This window comes from Tamandua tetradactyla, chromosome 2, assembly GCF_023851605.1.
Source record: "Tamandua tetradactyla isolate mTamTet1 chromosome 2, mTamTet1.pri, whole genome shotgun sequence".
In the NCBI taxonomy this organism is placed as follows: Eukaryota; Metazoa; Chordata; class Mammalia; order Pilosa; family Myrmecophagidae; genus Tamandua; species Tamandua tetradactyla.
In genome coordinates, this window is record NC_135328.1 from 150,285,678 (window position 1) to 150,301,227 (window position 15,550).

At 47.7% G+C, this 15,550-nt stretch overlaps 1 protein-coding gene across 4 annotated transcripts in view; it reads left to right on the forward strand.

Annotated features, from left to right (window-relative positions):
- Positions 1-15,550, forward strand: part of ZDHHC14 (zDHHC palmitoyltransferase 14) — a 417,907-nt gene that overhangs the window by 344,477 nt on the left and 57,880 nt on the right. For all 4 annotated transcript variants that reach the window (XM_077149346.1, XM_077149347.1, XM_077149344.1 and 1 more), the window contains 3 exons: positions 2,810-2,912; positions 3,998-4,107; positions 9,298-9,400. In XM_077149346.1, the coding sequence (XP_077005461.1) occupies positions 2,810-2,912; positions 3,998-4,107; positions 9,298-9,400 (316 nt within the window). The remainder of the gene's footprint in view (positions 1-2,809; positions 2,913-3,997; positions 4,108-9,297; positions 9,401-15,550) is intronic.

Here is a 15,550-nt window from a genome sequence, read left to right on the forward strand (position 1 = left end):
CTTTGGAACAGGATCTGACCCATGGCTGGTGGTGTCAGCCACTGTCATTGATGGTAATGATTTTTCCTTTAGACAGATTATGGGAGAAATGCCAGCTGCATGTGGGAGAAGAGAAAGTGGGCTGCATCTTGAATCCTACCTTGAATTTGTGTCATTTTGACACAGCTGTGAGCTAGCATAGACCTGCACTCTGCTATTTATAAAATTCCTCCAAAGCAATGAGGTATGAATATAGAAACGTGCACTTTTCCTTGTTGCAAGACACCTTTCAAATCCCATGTCCACTGGTAATGCCCATATATGGGGGGTAATAATTGTAAGTGGCCTTGGAAAAGGAACAGTAGCCAAAAAATAGGCAGTCACTACTTTAACTGCTGTGATTTTCTTCCCCGTTTTACCTGCCAAATTGTTCTGCATGGCTTGTAAACAGCAGGTAACACATATTTCTGAGATTTGAGTTCAGTTCTTCATGTATTATTCGGTAAAGAATCCTTTGGTTCTGTTCTTTGAGCTCCCTTTTCTTACCCTTGTCCATTTCTTGCCCCTGCTTCCTTGTTACGTCCTCTTGAATCTTTCTCTCTCTCTCTCTCTTCTTTCCAGCCTGTGCAAACTCATCCTGCCGGTGCCCTCTCCCTCTCACACAACCCGGTTTTCCTTGCCTCAGTCTTCCCACTGACCATCTCCTTACGCTCCCTGGAATCCACTTACCTCTGCTTTCAAGCCAGCGCATGGAGGGCTCCCACATTTGTTGCCTCCCCAGTTGTCCTCTCCGTGTGGGGAGGGGGTAGGAAGAAGGGTGCCTGTGAGCCCTGACCTGTGAAAAGGCAATTGAGACTGAGCCCGTTTGTGCTACCCAGACCACTGTCTCCGCGGCGCCCCGTGCACACCCTCTCCCACCGTCCCCCCCTCGCCCTCCTGGATAACCCTGGGAGGATGAAGAGGTTCTCCAGGCTGGGGGTAACCCTGGTGGGGCTCCCCTCCCCTGCATCTCTCTTCTCCCCAACTTACCTCCTACCTATCCCTACTTCTCCTCCTGCCCAAAATGTCATCTTGGTTCTCTTCTTTACGAGGTATGTAGCTATTCATCCCTTTCACTCCCCTCCTTCCTCCACAAGGAATGGACAGGCCGTGACGAGGCCCCGCCAAGCTGTGTGGATGGGGTCTTCTGGCAGCAGTGGGGGTGAGCACCCTGGCTGCTCAGGACAGTTTCATCTTGGCCATTTGGCAGAGGAGCATTTCTCTGCTTCAGAAATGTTCTTTCAGACTGGCACTTTTCCTCAGGCTTGCCGTTTCTGGAAGTTTATGTTTTAGAAAAAGAAAGCATTTTTCTCCTTCTTTGAGAACGCTCCGGGTGGTTGATCCAAATGTTGAAACCCAGTAGGCTGGCGAGAGCCATTCATTTCTCCTGCTTCGAGTGCAGCCTCATGGACTCCAGCAGAGTCGCTAGTCAATAGTGATGTGGCAGAGTATGGGATTGCACTGGGCAATTTATTCAGTTCTCTAGTTGAAAGATGAATTATATCTAATCCTGAAAGAAGTCAATGCTGATGAATTGCAGCCTGATCTGTGGCTTCCATCCTTGGGAGCCGTAGGAAAGCATTTACTTTCTCCAGCTGTATTTTATTAATGGAGGATGCTTGATGTATATTTAAACTCCCAGCTCTGTGATGAAAATTTTTTCGAAGAAACATCTGTAACTTGTAAATAGAATTTTATAAACATTTGTAGGATAGAAAAATTCTCTGATCTTTTCAAATTGCCACCGTCCCAGTTGATTTATCTCATCTGCCGAGGAATGCCAAGCTTTTTCTCCTTTCATGACAAGCTGTGAACACATCTTGTGAACTCTAGACTTCCTCTTACTCGATATCCTGTGATAATTCAGGCTTCTCCATTGCCCATAGCCAGCCAGGGACAGCCGGGTATGTTGGGATTTGGTGCAGGGATTAGCAGGTGGAAAAAGGTTCCCTAAATAAAAACACCCCTCATACTGATGCCAGTCTCCAAAACATACCATTGGTTCAGAGACTCAGGCCCTTAGAATGGACAAGAATCCATTCAAACTCTCATGACCTCAGGAGCTGTCCCCTACAGGAGGGACAGTGAGATAGAGGGCACAGGGATTCCATAGGTGAGAGGGGACCTCACTGTAGGTGAAGGGCATCGAGAGAGAGAGAGAAGAGCCAGGAAAATCAACTCCACTGGGGCTACAGGCACCTGGGGTCAGCCCTGCACGGGACTGTCTTTAGTGGGACAATTTAGTCACGGCCTCATCATCCAGTTGGGGGAGAAACCTGTTGGTTCTACAGTCCTCAGGATTCAGAGCCAGATTAGAGTCTATGAGTCAAAAGGTATCCCATAGTTAGCCCTTTCATCAAAGGCCAGAACAGATGCCAGTTCACACTAGTGTGCGTCCCGATTTTGCTGGGTGGCTGAAAGATGAGCCGCAGGAGGAGGCAATAGCCAAGCAGGGGGGAACAGTCTGAGGAACTGTCAACTCTACGAAAGTAAGTCAAGGATGTTTGGAGAGCCCACCCATCATTTGTGGAGCCACAGATGCCGCTCTGAGCTCTGACGGTTATAGGAGAGTAAGACATCGCTTCTTGCCTGTAGGAAGCCTCCCTCTGGTCAGAGAGGAAACTGTCCTACATGCGAGAGCAGCCTGGCATGCTGGAGGTCAGAGGGAGGCAAGACGCCAACGCATGGTGCCTGTGGGTGATGCCTTTCCAAACACTGTTTCTGACTCCTGGGTGTGGTCGTTGCTGAGCTTTTCCCGCCCCTCCAGTTTGCCTCCTTGACCCCGGCCCACCGTGCTGGAGGCCGTGGTGTGCTTCTTTTCCGTCTGGTCTATCGTTGGCCTCTCAGGTTTCCACACGTATCTGATCAGCTCCAACCAGACAACAAATGAAGATGTAAGTTCCGGACTCCAGGGGACATAGGCATGTTCTTCTGTGTTCAACAATTGAGGACAAAAAGGAAAGAAGAGGTTTAGGGGCCAAGTTTTCATTCCAGGTGGGGCCCTGTGGGAACAAAGAATGTGCAGGAGAAGCATTTTCACAGGTCCTTGTATGTATTTCTCTCTTTTCTCACTATGCCAGTTAGATACTAAGATTGGCCAAGTGACACCTATTTCCGAGCCCTGGGGAGAAGGTTCTGTTCTGTTCCTTTTTAGGTAGTTTTGTACATTTTAAAGCAAGGCCATGGCAGGCTGACATCACGGAATGAACGTATGAATCTATCTTTCACATTTAACATCTCCACTTAGTATTTGGAGATTGCCCTGACTCAAAATTTCACTTTTTATCCTAATTTATCAGCCTATACTTAATGCAGATGGAGCGAAGGCATAACAACAAGACACACGATGTCAGAAAATGTTTCTTAATAAGCCTGGTCTTCTTTGCTCTGAATATTTAGGTTTTGATCAAAGTCTCTATCTCCACCTGGGTTAAGTGTCTTGAGATCAGTCAGGTTAACTTAAACGAAGCCTTGAGAAAATTGGTGCTGGTGAAGTACATGAGAGAGTATTAATGCAGTCATTTGGTAACTATAAATATTAGCATCTGCAAAACAGGCTATTTTGGCAACACTATGAGGCTGAATTCTTACAGTCTAGAAACTAGGGGATCTACGTTACCGTTTTCAGCTACCAATCATTTACTTTGTATTTAGAGCACAAAATGCAAGTCTGAAAATAAAATCTCCCCTGTCTTATGTGAGATGACTTTTTAGTACAACATAGTAGAAATAAGAGATTTTGATCCCAGAGAATCTTACTTCCTAAGCCCTAATTTAACCTCCTGGTTTGGAACTGAGTATTTCTGAGTCTGGGACAAATGCCAGTTTTCCTGAAGAAAAAATGCCTCCTGGTTTCTCCTTCTGAAGAAATGAGTGAAGATGATTTGCATTGTTTATGCTCTCCTCATGATCCAATAAACCTAAACTGTGACAGAGATAAAAAGGATGTTGTATGTTATTGACTGTCTTTTTCTTTCAGATTAAAGGATCTTGGTCAAATAAAAGAGGTAAAGAAAATTACAATCCCTACAGCTATGGAAATATCATCACCAATTGCTGTGCTGCCCTGTGTGGACCCATCTCTCCCAGGTAAGGTTTAGGAAACACCATGTTCTCTAATGGGCCTGGGAAAGTAGAGCCCTGAGCTATAGTAGGACAGACACCTGGCCACCACCTCGTGGATTCAGTACCACTCCCCAGGTGACTGCCCACAAAGCTAAGTGCCATGGAGACACAGCCTTAAGAAAAGAGCAGTCTGAGCTCTCTGTGTGTTGAATTATGCTCAGCCACTTTTTTGTTTCTTGCCTGAACCTGTGTCACGTTTGGGACAATCTCCTAAGGCTCAAAATATGAAACAAAAGCAAATGACCCTACCAATTATGAGAGGATGCCAAACACCTGTAATGAGCAGCGAACTCGGTTGTGTATTAAGGGAGGCAGGGCAAGCAGGAGGAAGCACCTAGAAAATCTATAGGAATCAGTGCTAAAAGCTGGCTTGTTGTGGAAGATGATTGCTTAAATAGTTCAGAGGAGAGACCCATATGGGCTGAAGTACTTGAGATTGTGGTGATGATAATAATAATGATAATTTTAATAATGGTAATAGCTGATATTCATAAGCATATGCGTTAGTATTGCTTTAATGTATTAACTTCTTAAAACCTCACTCTGTTCCTATGAGGTAAGTGCTATTATACCCCATTTTACAGATGAGGAAACTGAGGCACCGAGAGCTTAAATAGTATGCCCATAACATACCACTAGCAAAAGCTAGCAACTCAGAATTCAGAACCTCAGAACCAGGGTATGTGAGAACTAGGGTATGCTGCCTCAAGCCAGAATTGTACCAGTTCAAAATACAGACAACTTTTGATTATTTTTAAGTTACACCCATGCAATTTCAACAGATTAGTTGATCAGTTATCACCATCAACAAATATTTATTGAGCACACATATCAGGTCTTTAGACCTTTTGGTTTCAAAATGTGTAAAACAGACAGACACCCCAGAAGCCACTGGAACTGTCTCCAAGGCTGGCCCACTGTGCACCTGGGTGCTGTGACCAGTCATCACCCGTGTGCATCATGAGATGCAAACTTATTCATCGTTACTCGGTTATCGCTACTGTGAACCATCCGTGTGCTGTTCGCCTCCAGGAGTGGGCCACTGGAAATTGGCCATTTTCCAATTTCGGTTTGGAAGCTTGGGACCCCTGCTGCTGCTCTCCCCGGAATATGGGGAGCTAGGGCAACCCACAGCTGTGCCCCCCAGAGGTCTCCTCTGGGGAAGGACTAGCTAAAAGGGGCAGACAAGGATTCTGAGAATGAGGAGCTGACTCGGGCCAGTTAGGGATGCCTGGGCAGGTACCAGCCCCTCTCGGAAGAAGTTTCCAGAATCACTAGGGATTCTTCTTGGGGGATCCTTAAGTTGGAAAATCTCTGAGGAAAAGGTTTCACAGAGTTGAATTTTCTATTCTTATGTGTTGATTTGTGGGTTGTGGGGGCAGGCGTCATGAAACTTAGGTTTATGTAAGGGCGTTTAAGAGGCAAAAAAGAACTCAACAAGCATCTTTTACCATGTCTGAAATACACATTTGAATCTGAGAAAGGCATTCAGAAGTCTCACATTTGGTACAAATCTCTCTTCTGGTTCCTTAGTCCTAGATTTATATTTGGCACGGCTTTGTATTGTTTGTAGATCAACTCTTGTTACAACAGAAATTATTTCTTCCACAACTGGATTAAATTTGCTGTTTGGGCAGGGTTTGGTCTGTATTCATTTTAAAATTGGCTGTTTGGGCTGTATTTATTTTCAAAATCCAAATGAGCCATTTCTGAAGTATTTCGGGGAAAATGGCCCAGCTTGATTCTCTCTGCTCGTTAGGGTCCTCAGATCTGGGCCCAGGCAGTGAAGGGTGAACAGTATTTTGTCTCTGTTCCTTCCTCCTGTCTTCTTTTTTGCCTTCTCCTCTCTCTGCCACCTTACCTTGCCCCACCGCCTGTGCCCTTATGTGGGCAGCCCAGCCAAGCCTGCCCCCGTGAGGGGTTAGGAGCAACGTGGGTGCCCAGGTTGTATGTTTGGATTGTCTTTAAAGTGGTCTTTAAAGCAGTGTGCTTATGAAAGAGGGTGTGTGCGTTCATGTGTCCCCATGAAAGCCTTTTTACCCAGAAGGCAAAGAACCCATTTCCGTTCCCTGCACAGTGTTAAAAGAGGTTTGGGTAGCAGAAGGTAGGAAAGTCCAGCACAGAGGAAGAGGGGCCTAACACAAGTCTGGCAGGGAAGGATGGAAAAGTGCAAGAAATTCCCAAGGAATGGTCAGCATCAGGCCATACTTAGGCAGGCTCTGAGGTCAAATCAACAGCAAGAATTCATTTGGTTACTATTTACTGAGCATGTGTTCTGTGGCCGGCTCTGTACTAGAAGCTGGGGTTGCACCATGAGAGAGCTTACATCCACGGGTGACACAGACCAGTCAGTGGGCAAGGGAAAGTGGTGGCAGTGATTAGGGGCTGTGAACAGGGAGTGACATGGGTTCCATGGGACCACCCAGGAGGGCTTCCTGGAGGAAGTGGTCTAAGTGGTGATGTGTTCTAAGGAATGAGTAGGAATTGGGGGACAGGAAATATGAGGAGGAGGAGAGTTTTAACAGTCAGAGAGAAGAGCATGTGCAAGGGTCCAGAGGTGTGTATGGGTGGGAGGGGGAGGTCATGGCTTCCCAGAGGTGGAACTGAACAAAGCTAGACAGCAGGACTAAGGAGGGCAAGAAGCACCAAAGGCAAGAGGGGAGACTGTGCAAAAGCAGCCAGATTAAGAAGGGCCTTGGGAGCCATTGAGGACTAGAAACAGGCTTGGGGGCAGGACCACGTTAGGTCTGTCTGTTCAGAGGGTCCCATGTCTTTGGTGGGTGGCTGTTACATTAAACAGGCTGAACACAGTAAGATACAAGCAGGGAATGACTTTATCTTTTCTAACTGTTGTCCCTTCAGACTCCCTCAAAAGCCTAGGTCTTTTTCTGCCCTGAGGTGAAATCTCCAGCACGGCCCTTCGTTTCTACTGTCACTTAAGAAAATAATAACAAAATAAAAAGGGCTTAGGGCACTTTCAATCCTCCCAAATAGTGTCATGTCAGTTCATCAAAACTCCAACATTCATGTCCAGTTAAAGCTCTCGATGCCTCCCCCACCCCCGCCACCCAGCTGCCTCCGCTTTAGGTTAGGGGGTCTGGGGTTTGTTCCTGCCCCTAGCTGGGCCTGCTCCCCCAGCTCCCAAACAGCAGGGAGGGGGTCCACAGAAGGGCTGGTCTTACTCAGCTGGTAGTGTCGGATCCTGCGTTGCTGCTCTCTGAACCCTGCAGGTGTTGGCTGCTGGCTGCCCCTGTCCCGCGTCTCCCTCTGGGAACCTCCGATTGCAATTCCCCTGACGTGGGCAGGGCTTTTTCTCCCATTACTCACTTAGTCTGCCACCTTTAGCTGGGGGCCTCCAGCCACCCACCTGCACAAGCTCTCCGTGGGGCTTCTCTTGGCCAAAGTCCCTTTCAAGCCAGCTGCACCCTGGCTGCCTTCCACAGGACCCACATCTGGTCATCTGGTCCCTCACCCTCACTTCAGCCAGCCTCCAGCCCCTGCCCCAGATCTCATTATCAGTAGACCTGCAGATAACTCCTTTTGTCCAAAAATCTTTCTTTGCTCTTTTCCCCTTCAGCCTTTTATAGCTTTGAAGTGGGGGTGGGGGTGGGGGTCTCACCTTCGTTTGAGAAAGTCCCTTTGACAGTCCTGGCTCAGGCCTCCAGCAGCCCCCTTTGGAACGTGGAGGTACTTGTTGCCCATTGCTTTTCCTAAACCAGGAGGATTCAGCTGGAACAGAGGCAGAGTCCCATTTTAATATCCTGTCGCAGATATATTTCATGACTTATGGTGGTGTCACTTGAAGACCGAAACCTGAAGATAGCACTGACAATGATAACTCCCATTTTCTGAAAGCTGAAATGACAAGTAGGAGATGTCACTTTAAAAAAAAAGCAGCCCAGGCTCTCAGCCCACAGGACTATTCGGATGTGGAGGGGCGTGTGGGTGCATCTTTGCGGTTGGGAGACGCTGCTGAGGACAGCAGCCGGGATTCCAGGCTGCGAGAGTGGTTCCCACCAGCACTCAGCACAGCAGGCCCCCTCCCTGGGAGCACCCACAACGATGCAGCATCCCGGTGCTCCTGGCACTCCTGCCCACAGATTCAAGGTCAGCACTGAGCCTTCCTCCAGAGAGGGGGGAATAAAAAAGGCAGTTCTTGTGATGGCCTGGTAAAGCTCGACCCATACCTTCCTGCCTGGCAACAACACTGTGGAACACAGGTATCTTTAGGAACATGATTGAGAAAACTTGTCTTTGGGAGACAGAGAAACCAGTTTCGTTCATTGAATCAGCGGGCATTTGCTCAGCACCCGCTGAAGTGTGTGCCAGGTGGCCCCACTACAGGGCCCCAAGAGTCCAGAGACAAGAAACGGAGTATGGGGAGGAGGCAGGCTGGCTGACATGGTCAGCGCTGGGTGTTGGGGAGACTCTGGTGCAGTGTAGGACAAGAAGGGGAGTCCAGGATGGGGAAAGGACAGACAGTGGAGTGGAAGGAAGTCAACTCCAAACCAAAATGAGAGAGATGGCCGAGCACAGAGAGTGTGCCCAGAATGGCAGTGGCTTTTGTTCCCATGTTCCCAGGGAGCAGCAGTACACGAGCACGGGGTGGGTGCTCGGAGCACGTGTGTGGAATGAATGAGCTCACGATCCAGTGCCCATTCTCTGGAGCACCGTGTGTGTGATAAGACGCGGGATGTGAGGCTGGAGAGAGAGAGAGAGCTGGAGACAGATTGTGTAAACCCATGGGCCTAAAGGAGGAGTGTGGCATTGTTTGTAGGGAGCAGGCTGGCTGACATGGTGGGCTCTGGGTGCTGGGGAGACTCTGGTGCAATGGGGGGACAAGAAGGGGAGCTCGGGATGGGGGGAGAGCCTGGTGGGTCAAGGTCAGCGGTCGTGGAGCAGGTGGGAGACACCAGGGGTCCGAAGCAGGGGCAGACAAGAGGACTGCAGAGGGAACAGATGCAAAGGGCTCTTTGAAAGGTGGAGGTGACAGAATTTGGTGACTGATTCTACATGACGAGGCAGTAGAGGCATATTTCCAGGATGCCTGAGGTGGGGCCCCTTCGCAGAAAGTGGGAATGAAAGTCATTTGGATGGCATCTTTGACTTTTCATTTACTCTTTTCCCCCCATATTGTTTTCTTTTCTCTTGTAGCCTCATTGACAGAAGAGGGTACATCCAGCCAGACACGCCGCAGCCAGTGGCGCCCCCCAACGGCATCACCATGTACGGGGCCACCCACTCACAGAGCAACATGGTAGGGGCCCCTGACGCGGAGGTGGCAGCCCCGTGAGGGCTCCCCTTCTGCGGCTTGTGGGCACGTTAACCCCGTAACAAGCCGGCCTCCCTAGGAACCCACCCCCAAAAGGAGGAGCAGTCTGTGGACACCCACTCACTAAGGCTCAAGCAGGGGAAATGAAACGTTAAATGGAAGCCATAGCCAACTGGGAGGATGGCACTGTGTTTCGTCTTGTTTGTTCATAGTTGCATGGGGGGAGGTACACACGCTAACAATTTTTTTGACCCAATAGCTCGTGGCATCTGGAGATGGAAAGCCATCTCATACAGGACCAGGACATTGTTTCACGTGTCCTTAGCAGGGCTAGGCCGTCTTAATATTCCCAGTTCCCCACCGGTCCCCTTGCCTCGATCTGTACTGATCCTCATTCTTTAAGTGTGCAGTGGATGATGCCAGTTCTTCCTGCTTTCGGCCAAATCTTTAGGTCGGCCATGTACGCCTTAATGCATATCATCAGCAGTGTTTTCATTCATTCACGGCCAAAACCTGTCGATTGCCTCTCCGAAGGGTATTCCCTCATTTAGCTTATGTGATAGCGTGCAACAGCATGCCTTATTTCATTTGCAGGTGGGGAGACTTAGGGAAGGGGCACCAGAAATCACAGCATGCCCAGCCCTGATGCCCACGCCTTAAAATCTCTTAGGTGTCTATAAGGCAATGGCCTTTCTTTATTTGAACAAATCTCCATAAAGAAGTTCAGTTTTCTGAATAGAACCTAATCTTGTTGGCTTCCAGCACTCTGTGCTCTTTGTTAGGGCTGAATCACCCGCAGCAAACTTTCAGTGACAAAAAGGTGGAAGACCTGGCTTTAGGTGTAGCTGGCATAGATTTCAGCAACCATGAGCACATCGTTCCTACATCTAAAGAACTACGAGGTGACAGCCCACGGTCTCAAGTCTGTCTCTCTGATAGCTCAGAGCTAAGGGAAACAGTTTAATCCCATAGTGACTCTCCCAGCCACACTTACAGCCTTGAAAACCAGGCTCCAGCACCAAGCCAGAGTCCACTGAGGCTTATTTGTTGGTAGTCATGGAGTCTGCCATGTTTATTTGTTGGCAGTAGTGATGCCTCGTTTGTGTTGCTTTGCTTTGCTTTGTTAATAAAGCGCCTTCTTTAAAAGCAAGTATGTATACGTCACAGAGCCTTTCTGCTCTAAGTGATCGCAGGACATCTTGTTCTGTTCACACGCACCCACACAAGTGACCCGCCACGTGGGATGCTGGGCTGGAGGCACTTGATGGGTCATGCCCTTTATTTTTCAGAGGAAGATGAGGACAGGGACAGATCAAGTAAGAGTTTTGCCCACAGAAAAGGAGGTTGCATTTACTGAGCACCTTCTGTGTTCAAGGCACTTCTTCATGATCTGAATGTCATTGAATCCCAACACCCACCTGAGCATGCCTTTCCCTCGTTGTGTGTCTCTTTTAGCTGGGAGAAGTTGACCAGCCACCCATGGGCACACAGCCAGTGGCCTGTGGTGGCACTGGATCCAAACCCATTCTAATGGTTCCAACACCCATGTTCACTCACACACTGCACCCCTTCATGTGCACATGGGCGCTGAAGATGGCATTCCCATGCTCAGAAAACTTTCTTAACTCCCTGTGAGGACGGAGTTGGCCAGAATTCTGACTGCAGTGGAAGCTGATTGAACCCTGATGTGTCAGTGGTTGATGCACACGTGCATGTATAACCTCTCATCACTTCAGCAGCTCTTCGCTTAGTCCCTACTGTGTGCTGAGGACTGGACTAGGGACGCAGGAGTGAGAGGATACAGCCACACTGCACTTAGGGAGCTGAAAGTCAGGAGGCAGCACGCGAACAGACGAAGGGAGTGTGAGACCAGCCTTCGTTAGAAGAGGCCACAGATAAAGATTGTCTTGGTCAAAGCCAAAGCCTCCCATTAGTTTTACCCTGTGACTCTCAAAGTGGATCTCACCATGCCCTATACTTCCTCTAGATCTAAAAAAAGAATAAACAAAGGCTATCTTAGAGGTGACAGACGTTTAGGTCAAGATGCTTTAGGTAAAAATGAAGTGGGACGTAATTCATTAATTCAGCAAACGTTTATTGACCACCTACCATGTGCCTCTGTGGTAGCCAGAAAGGGCAGATTTGGCAAAGGAAATGAGGAGGTCACTTCCCTCCTTACAGTTAATCACCATCTCACGGTCACCAGACTGCTCTTGCGCCCCCTTGAGTGTGCGCCTAGAACTGCGCCCTGACTCCAGTCGAGGACCCGCCACCCTAATGGAGATGGGCGCTGGCGTGGCAGAAATGGTTAGCGTCTAACTGCCTATTCCTACGGAAAAGCCACCTCCTAAGTTACCAGTAATCCTGAAGGGACTGGCCTGTGATGCTGGAAAAGTGGTTTGAAGAGGATCCTTCAGAGGGGAAGGCGTCACACTGCTAACCCCTTACAGCTCAGCCCAGCATATGACGACTTTTCAGGGCATTGGTTCATCTATGGGCTTGACCACTATGTCAGGAAGCATGAGCGTGGTGAAGAAACGAAGACTCCTTGTCCTCCTCTTTTCCCTGGATCTAGAGCTAAGAGATGGGGCAGGAAGGGAAAGAGCTTCCTGAGAAATCAGGCTACTGAATGCCAGTCAGACAGATGTGCTCACTGAGAACTCTGGACCCTGAAATGGGGCCTCTTCCAGGCCTGTCAGAGTGCGGGGAGCATCCTGAATCGTGATGGGGAGGTTGAATAAAGACCTGTAACATCTGGTGCCTTAGTTTCCCACAGCTACTGTTACAAAGTACAAAGTGGGGAGGGCGGGGGGCAGGGCAGGGGCTGCTTAAAACAACAGAAATTCACTGACTCTCAGTTCTGGAGGCAAGAAGTGGGAAATCAAGCCCCCCCACCCCAGCCATACTCCCTCTGAAGTCTGTAGGGTTCTGACGGTTTACCAGCAATCCATGGCAGACCTTAATCTCTGCTTCTGTCTTCCCTCTCTATGTCCAGATTTCTCACCCTATCCAATTTGGTCCCCTTTTTAACCAATAACATCTTTCATCTTCAAAGATGCTGTTTCCAATTAGGACCACATCCATGAGACCAAGGCGTAGGGTTTGAACCTATCTTTGGAGGGACACAATTCAATCCTTAACACTTGGTGTCCTGCCCTGGGTGACAGTGACACTCATGTCCTCTGTCATGCGCCCCTGAGTGCAGGTATGAGACGCATTGCTCCTGCCACACTGCCCCGCCATCAGTCCCATGGCATGTCTGTCTTCATGCCTGTCACCCCTCTTTTCTGAAGAGCTTCTAGGCCTTCTTTGCACTGTGGGGCATAAAGAAAAGAGCAAGGTCCAGGATGTGTCTTTAGGAGCCTTACTGAAGAGCACAACACAGTAGCCACGGCCCCAGTGAAATCTGTTCACCCAAAAGCTCAGATTCCTGTCACTTTGCATGCAACTGCAAGATCGGGGTCACCCCCTAAAGCCCGAGTACCCCAAGTTAAAGAAGTCCTATGTGAGTGCGAACCATGGTCTTCCTTCTCCAGTGTCAAGTCCCTGGGCCAGGATTTTCCAGCCCCTGGTAAAAGCTGTGCAGAGACATTTCTTCCACATGTTGAGCACTTTGGAACATGCCACCAGGCTTTAAAGTAGCCTTCATCATCGCCCCTTGAAGAGGAAGGTGGGGAGAGAGGGGGATTAAAGCCACAAAAGAGCCAAACCACCACCACTTACCAGCTAGGTAACCTTGACACTTGCTTAGCCTCTCTCTCTGCCTCAAGTGTTTTCATTCAAAAAATGGGAACACTGACATCTTACCTTGTAGGATTTCTATGAAGATTAAATGAGTTAATATAACTAAAGCCCTTAGAACCATGCCCAGCACGAAATCAGTACTGGATAAGTGGGCAATAGTAGCCTCTCTGAGCAATCGTGGGAAATAATTTGGGTAAGAGAAAAAGTACCAGATAGGAACCAGCACCCTAGACCTCCAGTCCTGGCTCTCCCCAGGTAATTTATTGACTGTTAGCAAGTCACTCTGCCTCTCAAGGCGTCAGTTTTCTCTGTAAAACAGGAGTTTGGACTAATTTGTACCCAAAGCCCCTCCCGACTCAGCAGTTTGAGTCCCTGGTTTTTACCAGGTCAAAAGGGTGAAGGATAACATCTGCAGCCCCCACCCACAGGGGAGAGCCCCCTTCCTCCTCCTGGAAGAGGGGACACTCTGACCCTCAGCTCTTCCCACTCTTCCACTGGCTCTGACCATCAGTTCCGAGATGGAATAACCCAGCACTTAACACAGCCTTGAAGGATTCACACCCAGCTTCCCCTGAGAGGAGCCTTGGGCTTTGGTTTTCTTCTGTCTTCTAGTTTTTGCATTCCTGGGATAAATCCCACTGGTCATGGTGTATAATTCTTTATACCTTGCCGGATTTGGTCTGATAGTATTTTGTTGAGGATTTTCACATCTATTTGCATAAGCGATATTGGTCTGTAGTTTTCTTGTGTTGTCTTTGTTTGGGGATCAGTGTAAAACTGGCCTCATAGAATGCATTGGGAATATTTACTCCTCTTATATTTTTTGAAGAATTTTTTTAATTAATTGAAGAATATTAATTGTTCTTTAAATGTTTGGTAGAATTCATCAGGGAAGCCATATGGTCCTGGGCTTTTCTTCATGTGGAGTTTTTTGATTACTGATTCAGTCTCTACTTTTATAGGCTTATTCAGATTTTCTATTTCTTCTTGAGTTCAAAGACTTCAATTTCAGTGGTTTGGGTCTTTCTAGGAATTTGTCCATTTCATCTAAGTTGTCTAATTTGTTGTCATGTCTTATGTCTTACATCAGTATTGTTTTATCATGGGAATGGATGAGAGGAGGAAAACTTAAGGACTTAAAAAGGAAAAACAAACAGAAAATGAAGGTAATTCTTAAAAGTGAGGGGAAAGAGAAGCAGTAGCCAAGGACCTCAGTGAGAGTAGAGAATCATGTGGGGTAAGCCCTGAATGGGAAAAATCGGTGTTTGGGTTTTTGTTTTGTTTTGTTCTTTTAACATTCTATGAAATGTGTGTAACTTTTCCAGCTGAGAGAGCCAGGAATCTCTAATAAAGTGTCTTCCAGCATGAGTCACAGGTCCTACCTCATTTGCTTTGCCTTCTCCCCCTTTGTGTAATGTTAGGGCCGAGAGAAAGACACATGCCCAGCAGTTTCCAGAAATTATCAAAATATGGAGAAATGAGCATTGAAATGAACTATTTCAAAACTGTTAATAAAACTAATTCTTTAGGGCAAATTGTAGGACTCCTTTCCTTTGACTTACTTAGGCTGCCTATAACAGACATCCCAACCAAAGATAAATCCATTGCAAAATGAGCCAGTACATCATGGCACACAAGGCATACTGGCCAGAAGGAACCTCAGAAGCCCTTCAGACTTTCACGTTTCTGGTGCAGCAGTAGACACCCAGGGCATCTTACCCTCTGCTCTTTTGAAAGCCTGATCCCAACACTAAGAGAATGGTAGGTCCAGCAAGTTGCCAAGCAATCTGCCATCTATTTTTTGATTTCCTTTTAAAAATATAGCTAGAGCTCGCAGTCAATTAAAGAGTTCTTGCATTCCAATCACCAGTTAGATGTGAAAACCTAAGCACAAATCCTTCAGTGTTGAGTTTATCAGAATGACAAGGTGAATTTCAGGGAGTTCCAAAAGTAGAACCAGGTTGCGTGCTGTTGAACTACAGAGCAGTCAAGCGGGTCTCTACTGGGGGTTGTCACCCTTTACAGTTGGCAGAGTCAATAATAATGACCACTACCACTTATTAGGTATTCTCTCTGTGCCATGCAGCATGTTCAATGCTTTCAGGGACTTTGGAGCCAGACTGCCTAGGTTCTGAGCCCAGCTTCTGTCACTCAATAGCTGTTGTTGAACTGCCCTGGGACTCAGTTTCCCCATTTGTGAATGGAGGGTAATAGCCTGGCCCTAGCTCGCAGGTAGGTGCCTAGGACATAGGAAGTTTATATAAGTGCTGCTTATATTGATATCATTATTACAATGATTATCTCATTTAATCTCAACAACCTGCAAGGTGTCCTTGTTTTACAGAGATTGGAATTGAAGCTTTAAAATATGCCTGGGCTGCTCAAAGTCAC